This window comes from Tupaia chinensis, unplaced genomic scaffold (genome assembly GCF_000334495.1).
Source record: "Tupaia chinensis unplaced genomic scaffold, TupChi_1.0 Scaffold000063_1, whole genome shotgun sequence".
NCBI classification, from domain to species: domain Eukaryota; kingdom Metazoa; phylum Chordata; class Mammalia; order Scandentia; family Tupaiidae; genus Tupaia; species Tupaia belangeri.
In genome coordinates, this window is record NW_006159521.1 from 2,357,090 (window position 1) to 2,370,182 (window position 13,093).

General features: G+C 42.8%; 1 protein-coding gene across 1 annotated transcript in view; it reads right to left on the bottom strand.

Moving 5' to 3' along the window:
- Positions 1-8,795: 8,795 nt before the first annotated feature.
- Positions 8,796-13,093, bottom strand: part of APH1B (aph-1B gamma-secretase subunit) — a 38,306-nt gene continuing 34,008 nt past the window's right edge. Inside the window, exon 6 of the mRNA XM_014593326.2 lies at positions 8,796-12,455. Within this exon, the coding sequence (XP_014448812.1) occupies positions 12,288-12,455 (168 nt within the window). The 3' untranslated portion in view covers positions 8,796-12,287. The remainder of the gene's footprint in view (positions 12,456-13,093) is intronic.

Genomic DNA, 13,093 nt, shown 5'->3' on the forward strand with positions numbered 1-13,093 from the left:
GAGGAGCCCAGCTCTGACTTCCGTTTGGCCAAGTGCACAGAGCTCACTCAGTGCTAGATCTTCAGTGACAATGCGAGGGTCACCCTCCACAGCTCCAGCAACATGGAAACACCTTCTTGTAATAGAACTTACCGTGCTTGTCCTAATCACGCAGTCACCTCATAAAACCCCCCAGGCCAGAGGCACTAGAGTCATTTCCAGAAAGTCAACAACCACCTCCCATTTGCGTAGGAACATTAAATCCTGGCCTCCACCCAGGAAAAGTCCGACCAAGGATCACCAACTGCAGTCAGGCAGAGGAATCGGACCAGCTCCTGGGGTGTCACCTTTACCTCTTGATTCAGCCAACCAAATTCCCAAGGACATGTTCCTCGACCTTCCTCTTTTCCTAAGGCTAAAGTGGAGAAAAGGAGTAAACACACACATACTACAACAGTGTGTAGTGTACGTACAGACAGTGAAATAAATATATATACACACATACACCACTTATTATGTAAAATTCTAAAAAGTGCACATTGTAGTGACAGGAAGCAGACAGATCAGTGGCTGCCTGTGAACAGGGTGGACGAGGGGCTGGAGAGGTTACCACTGTGTGTGGGAGGAGGTTGACGTGATGGATATGTTCTGTATCTTCATCACGATGGTTTCTCCACATGTCAAAATTGCTCCGGTTTTACAGTTTACATATGTGCCATTCATCTAATATCAATTAGACCCTCAAAAAAAAAAAAAAAAAAAAAAAAGCGAACACAGCCAAATGATACCCTATCCCATTTCGGTATTTCCATTGAGAGCTTATATCCGTCTGGCCTACCTAGGAGGAGAAACGACCAGGGCGGGCATAACACTTCCTTTGGACTCGCCCTATGGGCTGGTGCGCAGGATGGAGCATGATCTCCATTCACGTGGCCGGCTATGACCTCCCGACACTGTAAGTCAAAGTCATTTTTTCCGCTTGAGTTATTTATTTCAAATATTAACTTTTAATTACCTGCAGTGAACACAACAAACAGCACCCATGGGTTCAAGGGCAAACTAAGATCTCTACAACTTTGTGTCCACGATAACACAGTAAATCTGGCCTTCTCTGGAAGAAGCAATGACTTTCTTGGCGAGCTAAGTAATGTAATCAGTTAATCTCCTGAAACTAGTTTCCCAACTCCTAAGCTACCCAGAAATCCTATAACAGATCTTATGTATCTTAGCATCTCTCCTTCCTGACAGCTGAACACATATTTGAAAAGTTTTCCTGAATATGGAACATGCTTTCCATGGAGAACTGTGCGGCAATGAATGAGTACAGCTCGGGGGCCTACCATCCTCTCTCAAGCACTGAGCGAATATGAACAAATCTCCCTGCTCTCATTCAAAGTAATTCCCAATTAATTTTTTTGAGAGTTTTTTTTTTTTTTTTTGCTATAGGGCACGTGTGCTCACCAGACAGAGAGAGACAGAGAGACAGAAAGCGAGAAATCACCCCCCAGGGGGGATGGCCACGCTGGAATCCCTTCTCCTCCGTTCTCCTCTCGGGATCTTGGGCACGCACGCACAGGCGCCTGGCATGAGTTTTAAGCCACTGGGTCCAGGACACGAACCACGGTCGACTACATGGGAGTCCAGCGACATAGCCATTACGCTAACTGCTGGTCCCTCCAATTAATTTTTTAAAATAATTTCATTTAAATGTAAAAAGTACTGTCTGCTAAGCAAGATTAAGAGGTGGGGGAGCAAACCATGATTTAGACTGGGCCCATATATTCAATGAGCTCACGTGGTCATGTGGGAAAATATATGGAAGACAAATATGAACAGAAGGCTATATGTCCATCAACAGAAGAATGAATGAACAAATTGGGGTATGTCTATAAAATGGAATGCAATACAACAATATAAAGTTATAAAATACTGATAAACAAACAAAAAATGGGTCTATCTCAAAAAATGATATTGGATCAGTGCCAGCCTGTTGTGTGGTGGTTATGGCAGTGAGTTTCAACATGGCCGACCATGCAGTTTGAATCCCAGACACAGCAGCTTGAAATCTACACTAGGTGCCTGTGTCTAAGTGCCCAAAGCCCTGAAAGGAAGAATAAATGGAGGAGAAGGGATTGTGGCATGACAATTCCCCAAGGAACGTCCTTTCTCACTTTCCCTTCTCTCTGTGTCTCTCTTGGTGATGACATGCACCCTCCTGCAAAATTTTTTTAAAAATAAAGAAAATTATATTAGGCAAAAGAAGTTAGACACAAAGACCATATTTCATGTTATTCTATTCATACGAAATTCAAAAACAAGTGAAACAAGTTTACAGTGACAAAAGAGGGAACCAGTGGCTGCCTCTGTGGAAGGAGGTGTGGGATGAAGAGACAGGAGCACAGGGGCCACCAGAGAGAAAAGAAACGGTCTATAACTTCATTTGGATGGTGGCTACACAGGTGTACACACGTCAAAACGCACCCAACTGTATACTTCAAATCTGTATGTAAACTATTCCTAGATTTTTTTAAAAAAGGCATAAGGGATCACAGTGGAGAAGGCCACTTGCCTTTCTGAGTTTAATCAGAAATAACTTTACAAAGGAAGTGACATTTGAGTAGGACCTTGAAGAATGAATAGAACATTTTCTGGCTGAAGCCTAAAATAAGAACCAAACTGTGGAGATTGAGAGTGTACAGCACATCTAAGTAGAGGAAGCCTCAGGGGGTGTGTTTGAAGATGTCCAGGAAGGATGAATCCAAATGGTGGGAGGCAGGAAAAAGTGACTGAGATCAGACTGTAAAAGACTTCGAATGGGGCCAGCCCATGGCCTGCTGGTTAAAGTATCTGGATCCCAGGGACCAGCAGTTGGCGTAATGGCTATGTCGCTGGACTCCCATGTAGCCGACCGTGGTTCGAGTCCTGGACCTGGTGGCTTAAACTCACGCCGGGCGAGTGTGTGTGCATGCCCAAGATCCCAAGAGGAGATTGGAGGAGAGAGGATTGCCGTGTGGCCATCCCCCCGGGGGTGATTTCTCGCTTTCTATCTGTTTCTCTGTCTTTCTGGTGAGCACACACACCCTACACCAAAAAACCTCTCCAAAAAAAAAGAAAGTGTCTGGATCCCACATGGCCAACTGTGTGGTCTGTGTCCCTGACATAGCAGCTTCAAAATCACACCAGACACTTGTGCGTGTGTGCCCAAAATCCTAAAAGAAGAGAGAAATGGAGAAGGGACTGTGGTATGACCTTGCCCCACATGGTGCTTTCTCACTTGTTTTCCGTCTCTCATTCTTCGGCGAGTGTGTACACTATCAGGCAAATTGAAGAAAAAATAAAAAAAGAGATCTTGAATACTTGAATACTTTCTATCAAGGATAACAAAAAATCATGGAAGTGCTTGGATTATGGTTTGTCTAATTACATGAATGATACATGCCCATTTTCTGAAAAATACAAATAATTAAATTATGTATAAAGCAGGAAATCCCCCATAATCCTAACTCCCAAAATAGCTATACTAACAATGTAGTGTCTTATTTTTCCAGACTACATGTAAGTGCATATATATTTTTATATTCATTTCTATTAATAAGCTAGAATAATGGAATTATACTTTATAGTTCTGTAAGGGCTAGGATCATGGCTATATTTACTCTTACGTCTGGCATAAGAAATATTTGTTGGAAAGTGGCCTATACTTTGCTTTTGTTTTCTACATATATTGAATACCTTCATTTTAAAAAGTAAGTTTTTGCTGAAGGGTACATGTGCTAAACAGAAAGAGAGAGAGAAAAATTGAGAAAGCACTCCCAGGGGGATGGTCATGCTGCAATCCCTTTTCCATTTTCTTCTTGGATTTGGGGCATGCATGCATACATATCCAGTGTGTTCTTCAAGATGCTGGGCCAGGGACTTGAAAGGCACAGGGACCAGCAGCTGGCGAAATGGCTGTGTCGCTGGACTCCCACATAGTTGACCGCGGTTCGAGTCTCAGACCCAGTGGATTAGACTCACGCCAGGCACATGTGCGTGCGTGCCCAAGATCCCGAGAGGAGAATGGAGAAGGGATTGTGGTGTGGCCAGCCCCCCTGGGGGGGGATTTCTCGCTTTCTGTCTTTCTGTCTCTTGTATGGCAAGGACACGCGCCCTATAGCAAAAAACTCTCAAAAAAAAAAAGAAAGAAAAAGAAAAGAAAAGAAAGGCACAGTTAGCCATGTGTGTTCCGGCCTCCTTAACCTCCATGCCACTGGCTGGCCTTCCTTATCATATGTTAGCAGCTGTAAAGTGTACTACTCTTTGATGCATTCCACACTGATAGACACTTATTGTACATTCCTTACATACTTGAAATTCCTAGAAAAGGAATTGCTGATTCAAAATATGCAAGATTGTATAGATACAATAGATTTTGCTAAATTACTATCCAAAAGAGTTGTATGAATTTGTTTTCATAATATGCTACTTCCACCACATTCTCAAAAACCTTGCTATTATCAATCTTTTTCATCTTTGTCAGTCTCATAATCCCAAAATTACTTGTTTTACCTTGAAAAAAATTTTATTTCTTCCATGAGACACAGAGACAGAAACAGATGGGACACAGCACTACCCCTCACTATCCAACCCACTCCTACACAGTCTGGTATCTACACTTGCCTTCCTTATCACTAAGTCTTCAAATCTTTCCATTTCTGCCATAGAGTACAGGTGTTTGGTATATATTGAGTGGGTAAATATGTTTGTCTGGCTTATTTCACCTAGCATTAAAACTTCTGTATTTGGGACCAGCAGATGGCATAATGGCTATGTCGCTGGACTCCCACATAGTCAACTATGTTCAAGTTCCAGACCTGGGAGCTTAAAATTCATGCCAGGTGTATGTATGTACATGCCCAAAATCCTGAGAGGAGAATGGAGGAGAAGGGATTCCAGCATGGCCATTCCCCTGGGGGTTGATTTCTTGCTTTCTCTCTCTCTATCTCTTTGTTGAGCACATGTGCCCTATAGCAAAAATCTCTCTAAAACAAAAAAATTCTATATTCATCCCCTTTTGATGAATGACAGGATCTCAATGTTATTCTGAATAGTAGTACACAGTGTATATATGCCACATTTTTTCAATCCAGTCATCAGTTCTTGGACATTTAGGTTGAGTCCATGTCTTAGCAATTATGTATAATGCTGGAATAAACTCGCCTGTGCAAGGGTCTTTCCAACTGAGAGTTTCCCTGTTCTTTGAGTAAATAACAAGAAGTGGGATTACAGAGTCCTATGGTAGTTCTACCTGTGTTCTATTGGTCAAATTTTGAGGAGCCCCCATATTGCTTTTCATGGTGGCTGTACTAACTTACATTCCCACCAACAATACAGGAGGGTTCCCTTTTCACCACAGCCTTGCTATCACTTGTTGTTCTTTGTTTTTTTGTTGTTGTTGGTTTTGTTTGTTTGTTTGTTGAGAGGTTTTTGCTATAGGGAACGTGTGCTCGCCAGACAGACAGAGAAAGACAGAGAGAAAACAAGGAATCACCCCCCAGAGGGGATGGCCACGCCACAATCCCTTCTCCTCCATTCTCCTCTCGGGATCTTGGGCATGCACACACATGCGCCCAGTGTGAGTTTAAGCCACCAGGTCCGGGACTTGAACCGCGGTTGACTACATGGGAGTTCAGTGACATAGCCATTACGCTAGCTGCTGGTCCCTGGTTTCGTTATTTTTTAATCACGGACACTCTGACTGGGGTTAAGTGATATCTCATTATGGTTTCAATTTGAATTTCCCCTATGAAAAGAGATGTGGAACACTTTTTCATATGTTCTTTTGGCCATTAGCATGTCTGCCTTAGACAGCTGTCTATTCAGTTCATTTGCCCATTTTTAAGTTGGATTATTAATTTTTTTAGGGATTCTTGATATAAGGTATATATGCTGGAGAGAGAGAGACAGACAGAAAACGAGAAATCATCCCCCACAGGGGATGACCATGCTGCAATCCCTTCTTCATTCTCCTCTTGGGATTTTGAGCATGTGTGCACACACACCAGTGTGAGTTTCAAACTGCCAGGTCCAGGACTCAAACCGCAGTTGACAATGTTGGACTCCAGTGCCTTATCCACTGTGACACCTGCTGGCCCCAAGGTTTACTCATTTTATTTTTTGTGGGTTATCAATCCCTCATCTGAAGCATAGTTTGCAAATATTTTCTCCCATTTTGTGGGTTGTCTTCTTCACCCTATTTATTGTTTCCTTTTCAGCTTTATGGAATTCTACTTTTCTATTTCTGGAATTGCCGTCTGCACTTTGTGGTCTTAAGACATTTTTCCTACTTTATGTCTTCAGTGTTTCCCCTGTGATATTCACAAGTAGTTTTTATAGTTTGAGGCTTTACATTTAGATCTTTGACTCATTGTTTAGCTGACCTTTGTTAATAGTGAGAGATGTGAGTTCAATTTCATTTTCTGCAGCTGGATATCCAGTTCTCCATTTGTGGAAGAAGCTTTCTTTTCCCACTGAATTGTCTTGTGCTCTTTATCAAAAATCAGTTGGCTGTATGTTTGGGGTTTATTTCTGGAATCTCTATTCTTTCCCACTGGCCTATATGTCTGTTTTTATGCCAGTACCATGCTGTTTTAATGATCATAGCTTTGTAATATATAAGGTCAGGTAGTGAGATGCATTCTACTTTATTCATTTTGCACAATAGTGCCTTGGTGATACAGGCTCTTTCATCATTCCAAATTTTGTGATTGTTTCTATTTCTGTGAAGAATGTCACTGGTAATTTGATTGAAATTGTACTGAATTTATAAATTGAGTAGAACTGACATTTTAATAATATTGATTCTTCCAAGAACAAGGGATGTCTTTATGATTTTTTGTATTATATTCAATTTCTTTTTCCAGTTTGTCAGTTTTTCTTGTAGCAGTCTTTCACCTCTTTGTTTAGATTTATTTCTGGGTATTTGTGTGTATGTAGTTACGGTAAATGGGATTGCTTTCTTCAATTGTGCCTCAGTCTGTTTATTGATGGGATATAAAAATGCTATATATTTTTGTATATTGATTTTATATCCTGCAACTTTACTGAATTCATTTATCACTTCAAGAAGGCTTTTCATAGTTTTTTTTATGTATATAATCATGTCATCTGAAAATAGGGATGATTTTTTTTCTTCCTTTCCTATTTGAATGTCTTTTATTTTATCTTCCTGTCTGTCTGTGTTGGCTAGGACTTCTAGCACTAAGTTGAAAAGGAGTAGAGAAAGTGGACAACCTTGTCTATAGTGGGAAAGTTTTCAGCTTTCCCCTTTCAGTATGATGTTAGCTATTTTACTCCACCTTTCCTTTCTTTCTTTTTTTATTTTTTTTTTTGGAGAGGTTTTTGCTATAGGGCACATACACTCGCTAGACAGACAGAGAGAGACAGAGAGACAGAAAGTGAGAAATCACCCCCCCCCAGGGGGGATGGCCAACACCACAATCCCTTCTCCTCCATTCTCCTTTCGGGATCTTGGGCACGCATGCACACGCACCAGGCATGAGTTTAAGCCACCAGGTCCAGGACTTGAACTGCGGTTGACTACATGGGAGCTCAGCGACATAGCCATTATGCTAACTGCTGGTCCCTCTATTCACCATTTTCAACAAAGTGGAAAGTAAAATATGCACTTCTTTCCACTGGAGGTTTCTCATATGTTGAGGCTGGTCACAGAGAAATCTCTATTTTAATTAAAGACAAACTAATTGCAGTTAAATTAGAGCCATGACTTCAGTGTGGAAGGGCCAATGAAACTGTAGGTGAATCTGAGCTGATACCTGATAACGTGAAGAATGCCTGCCTCTTCCATCAGCTTACAAGTCAAGAGCAAAGAGCCTTCTGTCCTAGAGGACATTCCAAGATTACAATCAACACAAAACTGGAGCAGTTTCATTTCAAACCAGGACGAACTGGCACCATGTGGTTTTGAGTTGCAGTCATGATTCTCCCTGTATTCATCTGATGACAAAGGCCAAGCGCAAGCCCTTAGCTGTACTGACTCCTCACCAAGAGTTGGAAAACTAAAAGGACCATATAGGTCACTCAAGGTCACCAGGTATAAACTAAATTGTTTTCTTCCTTTCACCTGACTCCAATCTTTAGCCACTGTTTTGTTTTGGTTTTTTTTGGAGAGGTTTTTGCTATAGGGCAATTGCACTCACCAGAAAGACAGAGACAGAGAGATAGAAAGCAAGAAATCACCCCCCAGGGGGGATGGCCATGCCACAATCCCTTCTCCTCCTTTCTCCTCTTGGGATCTTGGGCACGCACACACACGTGCCCGGCATGAGTTTAAGCCACCGGGTCCAGGACTCGAACCGCGGTCGACCACATGGGAGTTCAGCGACATAGCCAGTACGCTAACTACTGGTCCCTTTAGCCACTATTATGTGATGTTTTATAAATTCACCATTTTATAATTACTTAGGTTTTTCAAAGTGGAGTTCCAAGATCTTAGAGGATTTACCTCTGCTTGAAGACACCACCAGAAACTTCTCTGCAATGAGTTGGCTCTGTGGACTAGTGGTTAAATCTGGACCCCTCATGGCCAACTACACAGTTAAGAAACTTCTCTGAATCAAATGGTTTCTAAACAAAGATAAGAAATAGGCCTTATGAATTTTAAATCAGATAACAAAGAATTTCTCTTTGGAAAAAAAAAAAAACGCTCAGAACTGATCAGTTATAAACAACAGAATGTACAGCCAAGTTTTAAAAGAGACCAAAACTATAGTGACAGATACTGAATGATACACTATTCCAAAGAAATGTGGGGAATGAAAAGTGCCAAACCATCTCTTTATTGTTCACTGAAACACTCAGATTGGGAAAGCCTATCGCATTGTATACTGAATGCAAATCTGACATTGCAGCTACAGATGACATATCAGTACAGCATAAAAAATGTTAAATATTTTACATACAGACAGTATCTACCTCTTCTAAATACAAAAGTTCAATAGAATGAAGTAAAGTTTATTAAATGTAAACACTGCAATCATAAATAAAATGCTGTAAGCAAAGCACTTTAACATTGTTTTGTGGGATGTCTACTTCATCCACCTAAAGTTAGAAATGGTACGGCCCAGAAAAAACTTAGCTACCAAGACACGACACCCACAAGAGACTCCCTCCAGAAGTCAGGCTACTGATACCCATGACAGGCTGCCATTGTGGCCTCCGTGTCACCCTGGGGCCCACAGGACGGCTACTGCCTGTTTGGTGGCTGGGTTGACATGGATGGGAAACGTGCCAGGTAATACCAGGAAGCTCCTGCCAGAAGTGCATCCACCCTACAGGTGAGAAGGCCTAGCATTTCTGGGATGAGCCTGTCACTCTCAGCAAACACTGAAATGTGTGCTTGGGAATAAAGACATTAATGCTAGGGACAAAAGCCATTTCCTAGGCAGTCTGCAGATAGCGTCATTAATTCTTCTCAGGAATCTGCATTAAGACTCTAAAAAGGCTGCCGATACTCTACTGCCAGTCAAGCAGCCGGGACAGAGGTAACAAAACGTCTCCAGTTACCATTACTAATTAAAATGATGAAAAATAAATAGTACAGCTTATATGAGGAAGCAGTGAGATCAATCCCTATTATTTACATGGCAACATATCCAAACACTGCAAAGTTCACAAGTCCAAGGTCAACTTTAAGTATGTCTACACTTCCCTCCAAACTGAGAAACTCCTGTGAAGGACAGCACATAACATCAACACCACCTCCTCCTTTCCGGGTGTTATCAGGACTCAGAAAGCTCATTAGAGATAATAAGTGCAAAAGAAAAAAGAAAAAGAGTATTTTGATGTAAATATAGCCAACAGGGAAGGGTTACACCCTCCTTCCTCTAGGCTCCCGAGGCATGAGGCAAAGCAAGGCTGCTTGAAACAACCATGCCTGCCTATGGCAATTATCACGTTCACTATGTGATTCAATTCATATTTGCTACGGCAATAATCGCTTTCTAAGAGGAATCAGGGTTACAAAGTTCCTTTACTTATAGGTAACCTAGGCTTGTTAAATAATTTCCTGAAACAAGATAACCATTTCATCATCAAAGAAAGTTTTCTTCTCATCTGAATTTTCATAAATGAGATTTTATAATATCCCAGCTTCTTTACTTAATATTAAGCTTCAGTGTACTGAGAACATCCTCAGAGCTCAAGAATGAGTAATAATATTCTCAGAGTTTCTACACTTTAAAAATCAGTTAATATTTTATGAGAATATCCATTTAAAGGATGTGCAAGTCAACAGTAATAACCAGCTATATGTTTACTTCTTATTCTATTCAGCAAAGAACACCATGTTCTGGTAAGAATATATCCCCGTTTGATGGTAGCTTAAATTCCCTTGACTCTGCAGGGAAAATCTCACTGTTGAGACTCTGTCCTTGACTCTTCTAATCCAAGGAAAATCTTATAGAAAGCTAGAAAGTTTCAAACTACAGCAGAAACACTGATAATGAGTGCAGAAGTGAACTTCAGCAGAACAAGAATTGCTTATCAGACTCTTCACAACCTTGCTAGAGGCCCAACTCCTCTTGAATCTCTAGGTCAAGAGATTCTAATATTTTTAAGCAGCAGGGTGTGCTTCATTGACCCTGATGAAAGTCCGGTTCATGTGTAAGGTTCTGGTCCCCACAGGGATGTGTGGCTAGCCCCAGACACTGGCCAGTCATTGTCCTTCCTCCCAACAGTCCTGTCACATTCATCCCTCTGTCACGTGGCCGCGGGGCCCCTTCATTGCTGCTCATGGCGCTTTTGGATGTCGAATGTACACAATGGGCTCACTGAGGAATCCCTTCAATGTAGAGGTAATTGCTCCTTCACACCATCGGCTTCCCCAGAGACTTACCTGGGAACAACCTCTACTTAGTAAAGGCACAATCAGAAGCAGAACAAACACCTTATGTATTCCTGTAACAGGAATGCTGTCTCTGCTACCAAAACCCAGAAATATTTACTACATCTCCAGATTAGGGACTACGTAATAGCAAGAGATTTCATAGTTTAAAACATATATTTTGGACCAGCAGACAGCATAATGGTTATGATGCTGGGTTCCCATGTAGTCGAGTGTGGTTCGAGTGCCAGACCTGCCGGCTTAACACTCACACCGAGTGTGTGCCCAAAACCCAAGAGGAGAATGGAGAAGGGATTGCAGCATGGTTATTTCTCACTTTCCATCTCTCTGTCTTGTCTCTCCCGTGAGCGCATGTGCCCTATAGCAAAAAAATCTCTAAAAAACCACCACCACGACCACCAAAAACCCAACATATATCCAGTTTTGCACTGTACCTCTTGGGTGAAAGTGCCGTTTCACATGACAGGGATCAAATGAAAAGTGTCAACAGCACCCTCCTGGCCTGTTTTCCTCGAGCTTTCAGTTACACTGCCACCAGCTCCACCAAAGCCCTTCCTAGGGCACATGGTCCCACTCCCCGAAAACTGCTCAGACACAAAGCAAGGGGGTGAGCCTCCACCAGTCCAGCAACCAGGACTCAGGCACAACTGCTGCAGCTGATGGCTTCGAGGCAGAGCCATGGAGAGCTTTAAACCAACACTGCACAAAAATGCTTCACTTTAAAACATGTTTCTCCCAAGGAAGTCAGAAAAAAGTTTTAAAGAAACCAAAAAAAACTATGTAATGCCTCAAAAAGCAAGACCTAGGATGGAAAAACTTCAGGAAAATACAGCTGACTAACAGCACCTCACTCTGGCCGTGATCACAGTAAGCCGCTGTATCTATCACTGCGTTTAGAAGCACAGCCTAGCATGCTCTCAGAGGGACATGTGCCAAGGACAGGAAAACGGTTCACAGAGGTGAGAGCCCTTTCCCCTTTTGTGACTTCAGAGTGTAAAACACCAAGGCTGACCGAACTCCACGTTCAGGGATTTACTTGCTCAGTGCAGGCTGGGACAGGTGTCCTCAGAAGTCCCCATTTGAACACCCGCGTTTCCCAGTGTGGCTGCAGTCGGAAGCACCGGGGAAGCTTTCCAGACTTGCCTGATGCCAGGCTCATCGAATCTGCAGGGCAGAGCCCAGGGCGCTGCGGGGCCTCCCAGGAGGCTCCTGCACGCAGAGGGCCACATGCCGCTGCTGTGTCCCTTTTGGAGAGCTGCGGCCTGGCAGCCTTGTGAGGAGGGCTCATATCTAGATAGTTTCGTTTTTTCCAAATTCCGCCAGAAAAAGGAAGTTTTAGAAAAAGGCACAGTGTGCTTGCTTTAAAGATGTAGCCTGCTGTTCGAGAGGTGCTGGTTCCTCGCGGTTATCTGGAGCGCTGGTTGAAAAGAAGGAAGTCCTTGTCCTGGCAGAGCAGGCAGAGCCTCAGGCTTCGGCAGCTGCCTCCAGCAACAAAAAACGCCCAGACGCCCATGAGCACCATGATTATATACGCTGACGCCAGATTCAGTCCATAATGAGGACTTACGAAGGTCTGCGAAGGAAAAATAAGTCAGCCTGGGTAATAACTGCGAGCTTATTTAAATACGTGGGATAACCATAACCAAAGGCAAGGGAAAGCATACGATACTTTCAAAGCTGGGGTGTGTTTCACCTATGTGAGACATGCGTCATGTGTTAAGAACCCACGAGGGCATGTGGAACTAACCTAGTCCATAGACAATGGCCTGGTGGTCCTGCGCGTGGCTGTACGTAACAGGCAACCCTAGAAGGCAGCTGCTGCCAGAACCCAACGGAATACCCCACAGGAGGCACGTGCTGTAAACCTGGGCTGGGTTTATAAACATCTTGAGTTACACAGACTCACAATTTGCAGGAGAGTGAAACAAGTCCCAATCATTTTAGCATGACTCTCTAGCATTTAGGGGAACATGAAAGAACAGTCTCTGTTTCAGCTGCACAATTTGCTGTGGGTTCCAAAATCTATTCATCCAAAAAACACGTATGAGATGCTGAGAAGTACAGTCCTACGCAAAGGGGGAAGACCTAATCCCTACCCTAATGGAGCTTGTGAGGAAGTAAAGGAGGCAGGAAATGGGGACCAGCAGTTAGCGTAATGGCTATGTCACTGGACTCCCATGTAGTCAACCACGGTTTGAGTCCTGGACCTGG